Genomic DNA, 14348 nt, shown 5'->3' with positions numbered 1-14348 from the left:
AAGCTGACGTGTTGGAATGAGACTTTAAGGATATTCCTGACATCACAAAATGCATTCCCCGCCAACATACCATCTATATTGAGCATCATCTTCCAGTGTGATGGCCTTACACTCTGATGGAAGCCAAACCACACTTCCCGACCACCACCCAGAGGGTGTTCATACCCTTCTGGTGGGGAGAAGAATGACCTTCCTACAGGTGTATATCTGTGGGACAGAAACAAAACATTCTCACTTTCAGTAGTAATTCTAATCCAAATAAAAAACAACAACCTTCAAGTCTTGCTGTAGCTCTCAGAAGCATATTGCTGACTACACAAATAAGCAGTAACAACCCACCTACCCAATATGTTCATGTGCTCATGAAATGTGAAATCCCATCTAGCAAAAGTGAATTTTTAATATTCCCCGATTTTTTTGGCTATATATAGTTAATACTATCGTATTCCAAAATGTTCAAATACACCAAAACATTAAACACAGCACTCACTTCATGCTTGGTAGGTGTCTCATGACGACGTCGAGGGCCTGTATGGCGTCAAGGGGTATCTGTTGTGTGCGTCCCTCCAAGGCCTCCTCCAGCAGGTAGAGACTCACCTGGGCCACCCACTTGATGGCCACCTTGAATACACGGTCTCGACCCTCACCTGGAAGCGTTACTTCTAGCTCCACCTGTGAAAAATATCAGCGTGTTCATTCACACCTCAAAGTTGATATAATCTTAAGGAGCCATAAAATGTTTTTTTCCTGTTAGGAAGGAGACAAATGCGAAAGAAAATAACATCAGGCTTCAGGTAAATTACATTTGCCCTCATAGCAGTCAGGCAGGTGACAAGTCGAGTTTTGAAACCTAAAAGCCCTTAGCGCCAAAAGTATAATTTGTTCATCATATTGAACATGTTCTGGTTCAAATGAAATTTTGAGAGTAGAAGCTGAACATAATTAGTGCAGAAATGTACAGAGCTCGCAAAAGCTGCATATTTGCGTAAACATGCATTAAATTAACTAACACGCAGACAAATGAAATCCCAGCATATCAAATATGCAATAGAAACTATAATTTTTTTTATTAAACCAAAACTATTGAGTATATAACAACCATTAGATAAAAAAACAAAATTGCATATATTACAACTGTTAGATAAAATGATTGTGAATCAGCCCACCACAAAATTCACTTAACGACAGTTAAATTCGAAAAGCTTGTGCGACGAATATACTGATAGATGCCAATTGAAAAGCACATCATGCCTAGTGTGGTGTACATGTGGTGTCATAAACAGTTGCACGGAGAGGGAGTCACAAGCAGATGCACACCAGTACACTACTATTCATATAGTTTTAAATGATTTAAGGGGATTGTAACGAAACAGGTTTTCAAGTTAAAATACCCAAATGTTCAGAATCAGGTGATTAAACAATTTTTGAATACCCTCTACAAAATCAAACCACTGTGTAAAATACCCAACTAACCAAAGCTTATCTATAGCTCTGAATATATATACAAGTACAGATCATTTGCGTGCTTAGAATTGTCTGTTTTCAATAGAGAGGATAATATGCAGTATAGCACTACATTGTTCATCTCAGTTACACACATGGCCTGCTTTTACCTTGTCTCTGCCAATAGGCAAAGGATCTCTGCTGTAAAGGTTTTTTCTGCCATCAAACACTGGCTTGACTCCGAGGAAGATCTTCTGACTGTAGCACTGGACCATGGTATCAATAATCTCCCTGTAAAATACACACTCATGTATTGCATGATAATCATGCTAGCAAGTAGATAATACTATAAGGGGTGTGGTAAGATAATGCTTCACTTGCTACCTGTCAGAAAAAAGCTGCTGGACAAGTAAAATTATTTACTTGCAGTCTAGAACCAATTATATTGGCCAAAGTTTGCCAATATTGGATTTTACCAGACGCTGTCTAGATGAAACTGTCAGCAGTGATCTGGAATTAAGAGATGACTTTTGTTCGGTCAATAGGCATTGATTAAGCCAACTCATTTATATTCTTAATTTTTTATTACATGTTCACAAACATTATACATGTACAAAAATATATTCTGTGGTTGAAATGGGCATATTTTGCAACCAACTGTGTTTTTTGTGAAATTTGTTTACATAACATTTTCATTCGTGTTATAAAATCCATGAAACGGTAACAACACAGAGCTATTGAATTAATGATTATGAGTGAAGGACAGAAATATCAGAGGTCATCATACAACTACAAAATATTTTCAAACAACTTGCAACAAGTTATATGACACACCTAACAATATAAAAATAGTGCCCCAGGGGGAAAAAACATCAAAGCTCATTAATTCCTGTACACAGCTGTGTTTTTTGGAAAAAAAGTGCGCACTATTCTCAAGAAAATATGGTACAGCTTACTGATGAATTTACGCCAATTTGACTCTGAGTTGGTCCCAATAAGCGCCCACCCCTTCTGTCTTTTTTTAAGCGCCCTGGGCGCTTAATGGGTCGAATACGGTATGTTGAGCCCCACTAATAAATACACAAGTACCACTTTTATTCCCCCCCAAAAAAATGGTCGAGAAAAGGCCATGAGATGTTCAGCTTTCAGTATGATCCAAGTGCAAAGGTCAAATCTATGTCAAACTATAAAACATTGCAAAAATGGAACATATGTTAAGCCCCACAACCAACAACACGTGAACCAAATTATTTAGTTCAGGAAAAAATTGGCAGAGTAATGGTCAAAATGATTTATTTCAAATGGCTGCCGCTGTTTTTCGGATGTGAACCTCTTGAACAAACTGGGGTGTCATCCTTGGTGGGAACAAGTACGTAAAATTTTCAGAATACGTTTAAGATGCAGAACGAAACAGACCATTACATAAGGTCCCTTTGTCATTTCATCTCCATACCTATTGACCCTTCGTGGACATTTGTCTGGTGTGATTGAGACGTCATAGTGATGGATGAAGCCCTTCGGTACTCGAACCTGGAAGTGGTTAGCTCTCAGAAGGATGGCACGACCCTCAGACCCTACGCCTGGTCGTGGTGGGCATATGAAGTCTGATGTTATAGGAGGCTGAGCGACAGGTGGTGGAAGCTGCTGCCCTGGCGGTAAGATGGCTGCAAGCAAAGGCATCAGTGTTACAATGAGCACAGCTTGACAATACCTGCACAGCTTCATCTAAGCAATTATTTCACAGAATGCTGTTTCTCTATAAGCATGAAAAAGGCACAAAATAGCAGAATAACACAAAGTAAAGAGTTAACATTTCAGGGTTCAACACATCAATTACTATGCTGGTTGGGAGACTTTTGAAAAGTGGTGAGGACTGGTAGTTTCTCCAATATAATAATGTTACTTCAGCCACAAGCATAAAATGAACAAATGTTCTTTTATGCAGCAGTTGGCAATGTTCCAGTTGTATCGCTCAAGACCTGATTGTGGACTTTTCTTCAACCCATGCAGTTTACCCCAATCTTATAAACAAAAAATAATGGCTTGCTTGTCTTTTTTGTATCTACTTTCAAAATCATAATCAATGCGTAAATGTTCTAAAGGGTCAACTTGTCACTTATAATATCAAGCACTGAAGTTCCTTAATGTATACTGCATGTCAGTACAGCGTAAATAACTTACGCTCTTGCATGGGTGGGAAAGGGAACTGGATAGGTGGTCCAGGCTGACCTGCAACAGACAAGAAGTGATCAACTCATGTCCCACACACCACTAGATCTACCACTGAGTTCCACCTCACATCCAGGGACAGCCAAATAGGTCTGAAAGAGGAACAAAACACTGTACAGTAAAACCTACCTAGGGGCATGAAACGAAGATTGTTGAGCTGGTCTTATGAAAGCAAACTCTAAGGGAGAAGAGGCAGTGATCACATACAGACAATTCCTAAGTTTCACACATGGCAGTAATTACAACATCTGGATCATGGAACATAGTCCCACTTTTAAAATGTCATTTTAGTCTACAGTATGTAATGCATATGGATGGAGCTTTGAGTTCTAGCAGATGGTCAGCTTTCCCATTATCAGCTTGGAAAGTGATGATTTACAATGAAGAACTGATACAGACCCTTGACTTTCTTTCATCTGTCTTGCAAAGATGAGGCAATTTATCAATAAGACTTTAGCCTTAAATGTTACACAAAATCTATGTCTTGTATACTTTCAATAGTTTCTGATTCATGCTGATCAGAGACATCTGAAAGTTGATAATTGCTCTTATGTTCATGAAAATGAGCCCTGTATTCTAACAACCTGTGGCCTTGATCCTGTGAGCAAACAGGAAGACTTCATCCCACAGATCAAAATCAAGATTGTAAACTGGTCATATTTATATCCTCTAACATGTCTAACAGACTTCTTAACACATATACTATGGATGCAAAATCAATGTACTTATTTTTGCATTTTATGAGAACATAGGACAGATATTGTTCTCTTATTCGAAAAAAGCCATGTACCAATTTTGAACCTTGTTTCTTACATCAGGTAGCCTTTGATACATTGTCAAAACACATCTCAAGATTCAAGTTATCAAGGGAAAGGTATTTAAAATTCTTATTTACAATCACTAATCATAACCTTAAACAACCTGTTTTCCAGGAGACTAGTTGCTTAACAATTGACATATACACAAAGAAAAAAGTTAACCACCCCTGGAAATAAAACTAAAATAGCCCCCATCACAACTGCAAATGTCAGGATGATTATGTCAAGAATGGTGTTCTGTTGAAATGATAGGACAGTACAATGGTGACCGACGTCACATAGCAGCAAAGCATGCATGTGCACCATACCACCAATGCATTTTTCAAAATGCAGCCTCTGTACACCAACTTGTGGGTACTTACCATCACTGTCTTGCATTGTTGAAGAATTACCTGTGACGTAAAAGTTCAAAGACATGGCCCTGCTTCAGCTAGAACGTCGTCATTTGCAACATATCTTGTTCTGAAGCGTCAATGGTTAACCAATAGATGGATGTCAACCAGAACAGTGAGGAAACTACTAAAATCGGCACGAATGAAGTCCAGAAGGGTAATCAAACGCCCCTTCCTAGCCGATCATCATTGGAGAATTTGTTCAGCATGGTGTTTGGCCTCGAGAGCTTGGTGTCTGAAGACTTGGCGAAGAGAACATTGGTCTGATAAGAGCAGGTTCCTGCTCCAGGTCACTGATGCATGACTGAGGGTTTGGAGGCATAAAATATGGCTTACACACCCAGGTACACAAGACCTAAGACTCTGTATGGTGGAGGTTTGGTAAAATTTGGAGTTGCCTGTCACAGGATTGTAAGATGGATCTTGTCACCATCCAGGGAAACTACAAAGGTGATAGGGCATTCATAATGTCCTGCAACCAGTTGTTGTCCCGCATTTCGACAACCACTCACTTGCCACCCGACCTGTGCACATGGGTGACAATGCTGGGCCAGATCGTTCCCGAGGAATAACAGCTGATGATGCTGTGGCAACACTGCTGTGACTTGCCTTGAGTCCTGAACCCACTGGACCATATTTGGGACATCTTGGAGTGTCATGTACAGACTCAGGCCCAACTGGAGGCAAATCTTCATTAGGAATAGCTGTAGTTGTGCATTCAGCCGATAAGGAGACTTACTGAATGGATAATAAGAAGGCTGGAAGCCATCATCCGGGCCTGTGGTGGCTATTGATGATTTGTGTCATGAACGTAAATTTGGACTGAAAATGACATCTCCCATCATCAATGTGGAATTGCGTTCCTGACTCTGCATCTCCATACTTATCCTGTCTAGTGTTTTGCACATATACAGTGCCTCGGAGTTTTTGTTATGATCAAAATCTCAAAGCAAGATAAACCTTTTACGTTTTCTAATTGTCAGAGGTGTCTTCTTGCAAACCACATTCGTTTTCCCAAGGTTATGTGATCAGGGTTTCAATGACAATGCTCGTACAACAAGTCATTGTAAAACATACAGCAGGTGCTTAACTTTTTTCTTTGTGTATATTTAGTTCAAGCTCAATCATGAATGTTATTAGTCAATACAATGGTGTGCATTTGGTCACTTATATAACGACATGTTAAATGGTGAAATGAATTCGTCTGCTGCTGGTCCAAAATTTCTTTTAAACTGAAAAGGTGAAGGGAAAAGATCAATAGCCATGGCCCAAAGACAGGTTCATCAGTTACTCCTGCAACAGGAATCCATATTAAGCATATAAAAAAATTCAAATACATACATCATATTCAAAAGGACTAGTTGCTCAAGTCAAAAGGATGAAGTATGCCCATCCTTAACAAGGATTCTTCCAACTCCAACAGACATGCCAAATTTACATAAAATTCTACAGCATTCTTCTGTGCTGAAATCACTGACCAACACTTCTGGATTGGTAACATTCATAAATTTGGAATAACATTCATTTCAGAAATGGTCTTTGTATTGAACTGCAAAGACTTACAATTGTATTTTATTGAAAATATCACACACAAAATCTCTTAAAGGGTGACAAACATACCCCTGAAATGCTACCATATCAAAATGTATAACTACTATATTCCCACTCTGGACCCAGCAAAATTTCTTTTGAGTTGTTAAATTTGGAAAAATAATCCAGATAGTTAGGATTAAGCTTGGTTGAAGTTTACGTCAAAACATAAGCTCAGGCTAGTAAACATGTTAGACCTAATCATTTGGCATAGACTATACAAATATATGACATTTATCTTCTTGCACTAATGTATTCAATATAAATTATTGTTTTAACAAATGACAAAATGTTCCAAAACAATAACAGAAAACAGAACATTTGTGTTACACCCCTTATTGGGATTTTGAAAACAGAGCAAACTAAACCAGCACACATGTTGGCTGTGCAGAGTGCATAATATTGTTTGTACCTAGATGTGTTGGATTCCAATTTCCTTTAACATCCAATGGGTCTGGATGATCTGGGTGGGGTATTGGCGTAGATGAGAGAGACGATTGAACTGAAAGTAGCAAAGTTCACACCTACTTGTATTTCAAATTTGGAAAATCAAAACGCAAAAAATCAATTTGGGTTAATGTTACTGGGTGCTTCGAACACACATGTGCAAGACTTGTAAAATGAATCAGTTTTGCTCAATTGTCTTTTTTGTGTGTGGCAAAATGGTGCAGTTAGTAAACAAAATTCACCAACATGACCAAGCTTCAGTTGAAGATGGGTGGAAATGTTTTTTGTTTTTTATAGACAAGCATTTTCCATGATTATGATATTAAATATATGAAAAACAAAATCCATAATGATAATCATCTCATGGATTCCATTCATGTCATTCGAACAAACTGTAGCTGCAAATTTAAGTTTAAAGTATGAATTTAATGATATGAAATTATGTAATGATCCACAGGATGGCATTATGTGATACCAAATGTTTAAATATTCTTAACAATGGAGGCTGGACTACACATGAACTACATGTATATGAACACTCAACTGCATGCAAACATGCAAAACAAAACAGTGTGCAAAAACAGATTTAAAAGAATTTCAAATGCAAGTCAACAGAATTTTATTTTCAAATCACTGTTCTGCATAACAATATCTTTTTCAACAGGTCAATGTTGCCTAACTTTCGTCCACTTTGCAGGGTCCATTTTGCCAGTTAAAAAAGTTTCCTTCGCCCTCCATCTTCTCACGTCTGCTTTCAACTGCTAATGAACTGAGGAAATGTAAAACACTCGGGCCTTGATCACAAAGCAATCGTAGTGCTAAGATGATCTAACTTACTTTAACATAGACCTATGACAGTAGTAGCGCTACATTCGCTGTGCGGAACAGGGCCCAGAACAGTTACACAGACAATCACAAAAGTGATGTTGAGCACCTGAAGCTGAACATGCTGAAATGAATCTCAAAATATAATCTTCAAAGAAGGAGTTGAGCGAGTTGGGTTTAACAACACGTTAACATTATTCCAGTTATATCACGGCGTGTCAGCTTAATGTGGGAGGAAAGCCCGAAGTGATACGATCTCAGACATTTACCACTTCAGTGAAACCCACGAGTACGGGTATGGTGCCGACAAACCTGAAAACATAATTGGGGCGAATCGGGATTCGAACCCACAATCACAGGTTTCTGGCGTTCCCAAGAGACGCAACTCTGCACAGCGAATCGCGGCACCTTAGACAACTGGGCCACCCGTGCCCCCAGAAGGACTTGAGACTGATGTAGACATCTACAGGTAAATTGACTGATTAACTAGAAAAATTATGAGCCAGTGTTCGGAAACATGGGCAGTAGACCAACGGTTGAGAAATGGAGGACCATCTCAGCAATAGAAATTGGCACTCGTACTATAGTCCTTGCAGAACTGCCCAGTAGTTCAGGTATCATAAGGACCAGTAAAATTTTGCCAAGTATAACGGTTTTGCTATATGTTATCACAATAAGGACTAGTGGACTTCTACTGCTGCCATCTGTATTTTTCTGGGGGGGTCAATGACACAGGCCCATGGTTATCTGTTTGACTGCAAAATAAACAAATCCTCCAACTGAATAATAGGACCAAGCTTAGTGATACTGTGATACCATTATGTTGATGGTAACATTGTGCAGGCAAGCTTGTTGGCAAAGTCACTCTCAAAAGGTCTTCTAAGTAGGAAGCTAGTACAAGTAAAATATGCCAGTTGACAAACAACACAGATAAGCAAGTCTCAATCAAACAGTTAATGCAACAACTAAAAGCAACAATGAATGAACCAAACATGGCAACTAAAGTGAATTGAATAAAACATATTGACATCATGCATTTCATTAAACACATTTGGAACCAATTAAGTGGTGGACCACCACAAAATGGCAGAACTCATAATATCATAATAGTTCATACTATATAACCATCTATATTCTTTCAGATTCTTTGTAAAAAAATGTCACAATTACATGTGCTACAAACTTCACATACACACACTAAACTAACTGAGGTAATTGACCCAAATTTTTCAATGAACAAAACAGATACCTACCGTTGAGCTGTGGACTCAGAAAAGGAGAAACACCTTTAAAAAAATAAAAATAAAGAGAATCAAACTTTGTTCGATTTGATAGAGAAGGGGGATGTTGTCTTCATGAAAGTCCCAGGGCCTGTATAATGGTTAATTGCCTTCCATTCGTTATTTCAGTCTATAATTAGTTCCATGAATAGTTTTCAGAGTTCAGAAAAAGTGGTCAAATAGGTCAAGAAGGTAACAAGGGAAGTAACTCTAAAAACTTTCATGAGTTCTGCCATGCAGTGAAGTCACATGACATTAGTGATTGATTTATTACTACTTCAAAATTAACACTACAGTTAGATGTCCGAAGCCTAAAGCACACTTACACATGCCAATGCAAGCTGAAGAAGCATTAATATGTCTGCAACTCTCCTGGCTAAAGCCTACTGGTATCAGTGAAAGAGCAGTGGTTGGGGGTGATGCAGTTTCAGCAGTAAGCATACAATGATGGTGAAATGTATGAAAACATAATATTACTGAATCAACTATATGCAACATTTGTCTCAAAATGTCTCTTTAACATGTTTAATCCACTGGTCTATCAGCATTACACAACAACTTATACTTTACATCTAACATCACACAGTCCCAAAGAATTTACCTAAGTGATGCCTACGTGTGTAACACAATCATTTGATTGTACAAATCAAATTTCATCCACATGAACTAAAATCATGTTAACTTTTGATTTCAACTTTCGCAGTCAACTAAAGTGTCAGAGTCAACCAAAGTGTGAACAGTAATGTGAACGTGGATGTGAAGAATGATGTGAGATGGATACAAGTGATATGTAAATAGAATAAGATGACAAAACGACAAACGTACATGATGATGTGATGTTCTCACAAATATTTCTGTTTGACTTCAACACCAATTCCACAAAGTGGCCATAGCACTATGACTGCCGGCATTAAGTATAAGAGTTGTGACCATCCTTGCAGTAAAATAACTTTGTGGAAATGGGACAAACCTGTTTAACGTTGTGAAAAATTTAGTGAAAATAATTTTGAAGGACATGTTGGGCTAGTATGTGAAAAGGTTCTGCATAGAGCGTACGTGGTTGATACATAAGTTCTTTAGATAAAAAACCAACTTGACTGTACCTGGACATTGATGAAACTAAAAACATTCATTTCAAATGAAATTATATTTTTGCTTAAAAAATTAAATCTCAAGCCTAAAACAAATGGATAACAATCATGTTTTATTTCATAGTGGACACTGGTAGTCACCAACAGTATACATGGTATATATACATCAGATTTTATTAGAGACAAGCATCAATGAAAAAGCATGACAAGCAGACATGGTTTTACTACAGAAGAAGCTGAAAAGTAAACAGTGCAGGGGTAGAAATCAGTTCCCATGAGTTTTCAACAGAAAGATTACAGAGTCAATAATATATAAGAATAATATAAGATAAGTTCTGAGTCGGTAAAGCAAACATTTCATTGCATAAACTAAAGAAAGATTTGTGTATTGCATTTGCGTCTGAAAAAGAGGTGCAGTGTACACGCCATTTTCGTGTGCTACACAACTGTAGCACCTAGTTTGTTTTCACATGAGAATCCTTACTCTATGGTTGAGATCTTCATGGTTTTATCAAGAGGTGAAATGGGGTTTAATGTCCCATCCAAGATTATTGTACTTATATAGCAAAGGCAAGATGTTGGGCATGAAAACATTGCATTTAAAGTTGCATACCTGCAGTAACAAGTATCATACTCATAGTCAGCAACCACATCACAGCTCTTTGATAAGGACAGCAGCACAATGTCATCTGATGATATGTTACTGTCACTTTGACACAAGACACCATACTTAAGACAATAATCATGCACATTGTGCTGGTATCATCTTAATCTGGATTAAAAAGTGTTAGATATGCCAGGACTAGTTGGAGCATGCCGTTGGTATAAATAGGACACTAATACATCATGATAATCAGTGATAATGTCCAGGCCAAAGCAAATATTTATTTGATTTTATAGAAAGATGTCATATATAAGTGTGTCAGTGAGGATATAGAAAAATGTTCCTTGAAGATGTTGAAAAGGGTGGCTGTGAAAACAAATTACACAATGTCTGTTCTAAAGACATGCATTGCTAAATGCAACAGCAAATAACTTATTTTCTGAATATCTAACCTGATTTCAACCCATGCACTATGTTGAGAGTTTTGTTAGAATACATACAAGAATTTACGTTAGAAAGAGAACAAAATTATTAGGTTTCAGCTTAATCAACAGTTTAAAAGAATGTAATGCATTACACAAGATACACTTTAGGCTGTCAAAGACATTTATCACATGGAGTGAGTGAGTGAGTATGGTTTTACGCCGCTTTTAGCAATATTCCAGCAATATCACGGCGGGGGACACCAGAAATGGGCTTCACACATTGTGCCCATGTTGGGAATCGAACCCGGGTCTTCGGCATGATTATCACATGGAATGAAAATGCGAGAAATTGTTAAAAATAGTTTACCATGCAGGCCAAAAAATGTTTAACTATATGCATTTGCATCGAAAAAAATGGGACTACTTATTTCATACATGTGCACCATCATGATGCATGATGTTCCTTTAATCACATTTAAAATAAAAAATTGTGTTGATTAAACAAACCTCTAGCCATTACTCTGCCATTCATATGTTGAAAATGCTACCACAGGGTTGTTGAAATAGGAATGTTTTGGATAGATGTCCATGAAGGAAGTCGAGTATAGGAGTCTGCATACCCGCATCTTTCTGATCACAGGATCTCCTCTGATTTGATGCAGTTCCTAATTATAGCGAGCAAAGTCTACCGAGATTTGAATATGTCAGATGGCTTTTGAATCACTCATTGTTTCTGAAATTGCACTCATTTCCTTTCCATAAGTCAATTTCTTTTGACAGGACTGCACATAAACATTCAACATAAAAAAATGTAGTGCCCACGAGACTACAAAAGACAAACGTGTGAAGGAAAACTTAATTTCCTTGAAAAAGAATTGAACCTAAGTTTGATAAATAGTTGTGAAATGTAACTGTTCCTACAAAGTTATAAAAAAGGGGGTATCAGTCTTGGCAATTGGAATTGCAAAATGTTTTAAGCTTCCCATAGCCATCTCATACAAAAATACAAACAGTATATGGAAAACAAGTATGAGGTAAGGACTGCAGTGCAAGACAGCTGGGTACTTAATGAACTAGTATCGGCTGGATATCAGTTTGACCTGTACAACTAGACCCTGTTACATTTCACTGGCTCTATCAACATGATAAATACCAAAATGCATTAACATGTTGCTATATGATGGTCTTAGAATAAGAATGAAATATTGTTTCTTTGAAATGTAACATGAAACGCCATCTATGGAAATGTGATTGATGGAAATTGTGCGAAGTTGAAGGATGAATGTAACACACAATTGTGTGATGAAATTGGATAGAAATCTGGATAGTACCCAACAGCATGTGACTAGCCTTAGGCTACCGAGATAGCAACAGGAGCTGCACCCTTTTCAACATCTTATTAACAATATTTTCCTTATCATAATTGTACACCAAAGATGGATGTCTTTCTGTTTTACCCAAGATGATCAATGCAACATGAATGACAAGAAAATTTCAAATGTAAATGTGTCTAGATACAATCAACCAGTGTGGGCAATTGGTTGTAATTATCTCTGACAGTTACTATTTTTCTCTCATTGCATTGATACTGGGTAAGAGATTAGTCACCAATCATTGGAATATTCCCACAATAGTTTATTTAAATCTACAAGATGATCCCTGAAGGGATTTCACCAGGATTCCAAACAAAGTACATATGGCAGGCAATCTTGAAAAAAAGAAGTTATTTAGCTAAAGTGAGTATTAGTCACCAATCATTGGAATATTCCCACAATAGTTTATTCAAATCTACAAGATGATCCCCGAAGGGATTTCACCAGGATTCCAAACAAAGTGCCTATGGCAGGCAATTTTAAAAAAAAGAAGTTATTTAGCTGGTGAGTGAAATGATAGTCACTTCTGCCAGGCCATAACATTAGTTATTACTATTTGGTTCTGCATGAGGAAGTACTTGCCATGACCTTGCTTAGTGGAAGACCATTCCCACAAAGAAATTCGGAAACGTGTGGAAAATTGCCATACCTTCAACATTTGACATGAACAATTACAGTTATTTCCAGCCCAGCTTTTTTGTGAAAAAAGGTGAGAACCTCAGCTGAAGTAGAAACATATATCCCCATCATACCTATGTTAAATATTCATGAGTTCAGTGTTGGGACACGGAGAACACAGTACTGACTTCTAAAGACTACCACCTTAGTCCTAGTCCACCCCCTCTAAACGCCTGCAAAAAGGGCCACGATTTCACCGTCGTTGATTGGTTTGGCATTTTGTATTCGTTGCTAGTTCAACTGCAAAAGCAATATTCGTCGTTTCACTTGTGGCAGACGGTTCGCTTTATATATTTACTTCAAAGTTCAGCGTTCAGCATCGGCACCCACACCTTTGTTGCGAATGTGATGATGCATGCCACTAGGTTCATGTATGAGCACGTTTCGGAAAAAGGACTGTTTATCTGACTTTAAACGAATTTAAAATTTGCATTAATATCGTTATTGATAAGTGTAATGGTCCATGAATAATACACAACTAGCACAGATGTGTAGCAGTCGATATGCGAACCATAAAGAAATATGAGGAGTAGCCTAATCGTTTGTGTTTTCCGACAGTGGTGGGAAAACGAGGACGCGAAAAACATTAATTCTGCTCCATATTCATTTATTGAATACTTTTCATACGTTACAACATATCTGAGAGCTTACCCTGTGGTGGTATGGGAAACATCTTTGCATGCTATGACCCAGTTCGCCGTGTATCGTTGTTAATTATCTCAGATATCACCTCACCAACACCGGAATAGAAACAACATGGCGGCGGGACGAGTGCGAGATTCTGAGAGGTCACGAGCCTCGTTTTGAGCTCGTGGCAAGCGCTTCCGCGTTTACAACTCGAATAACACAGGCGTGACTAATACCTTGAGTACCCCCAAGCGCTGACCACGTGTGATTACTGGGCAGAATAAACAAATAATGAAATCATCATTGCTAAGGAATACGAAAGAAAACTACCCCTAAATATTGATTTATGAAGTAAAATCCTGTGTTAGCAGGATCTTATATTTCTTTGAATTTCTACAGAAAGGGGTTTAGCTCCCCTGCCCATTTTAACGGGCGGTCACGGATATCCTAATGACTACAATGATGACACATGTTCATGACATAATATATGATTAGCGAACTGAATCGTTATCTATTTAAGTCGCCC

At 37.9% G+C, this 14348-nt stretch overlaps 1 protein-coding gene across 8 annotated transcripts in view; it reads right to left on the bottom strand.

Annotated features, from left to right (window-relative positions):
- Nucleotides 1-13998, bottom strand: part of LOC124139494 (protein argonaute-2-like) — a 45575-nt gene extending 31577 nt beyond the window's left edge. For 4 of the 8 annotated variants that reach the window (XM_046506591.2, XM_046506592.2, XM_046506594.2 and 1 more), the window contains exons 1-8: nucleotides 13847-13996; nucleotides 8998-9030; nucleotides 6885-6974; nucleotides 3625-3672; nucleotides 2897-3107; nucleotides 1614-1734; nucleotides 491-672; nucleotides 71-207 (exon numbers count right to left, since the gene is read on the bottom strand). In XM_046506591.2, the coding sequence (XP_046362547.1) occupies nucleotides 71-207; nucleotides 491-672; nucleotides 1614-1734; nucleotides 2897-3107; nucleotides 3625-3672; nucleotides 6885-6974; nucleotides 8998-9030; nucleotides 13847-13868 (844 nt within the window). In that variant the 5' untranslated portion in view covers nucleotides 13869-13996. Of the gene's footprint in view, nucleotides 1-70; nucleotides 208-490; nucleotides 673-1613; nucleotides 1735-2896; nucleotides 3108-3624; nucleotides 3673-6884; nucleotides 6975-8997; nucleotides 9031-13846 lie in introns of all 8 variants that reach the window. The other 4 variants (XM_046506593.2, XM_046506596.2, XM_046506597.2 and 1 more) reach the window with 4 other exon arrangements.
- Nucleotides 13999-14348: the final 350 nt, after the last annotated feature.

The sequence above is a fragment of the Haliotis rufescens genome, unplaced genomic scaffold, assembly GCF_023055435.1.
Source record: "Haliotis rufescens isolate VD_foot unplaced genomic scaffold, xgHalRufe1.0.p SCAF_1, whole genome shotgun sequence".
In the NCBI taxonomy this organism is placed as follows: Eukaryota; Metazoa; Mollusca; class Gastropoda; order Lepetellida; family Haliotidae; genus Haliotis; species Haliotis rufescens.
This window is presented reverse-complemented; position numbering and strand designations above follow the sequence as displayed.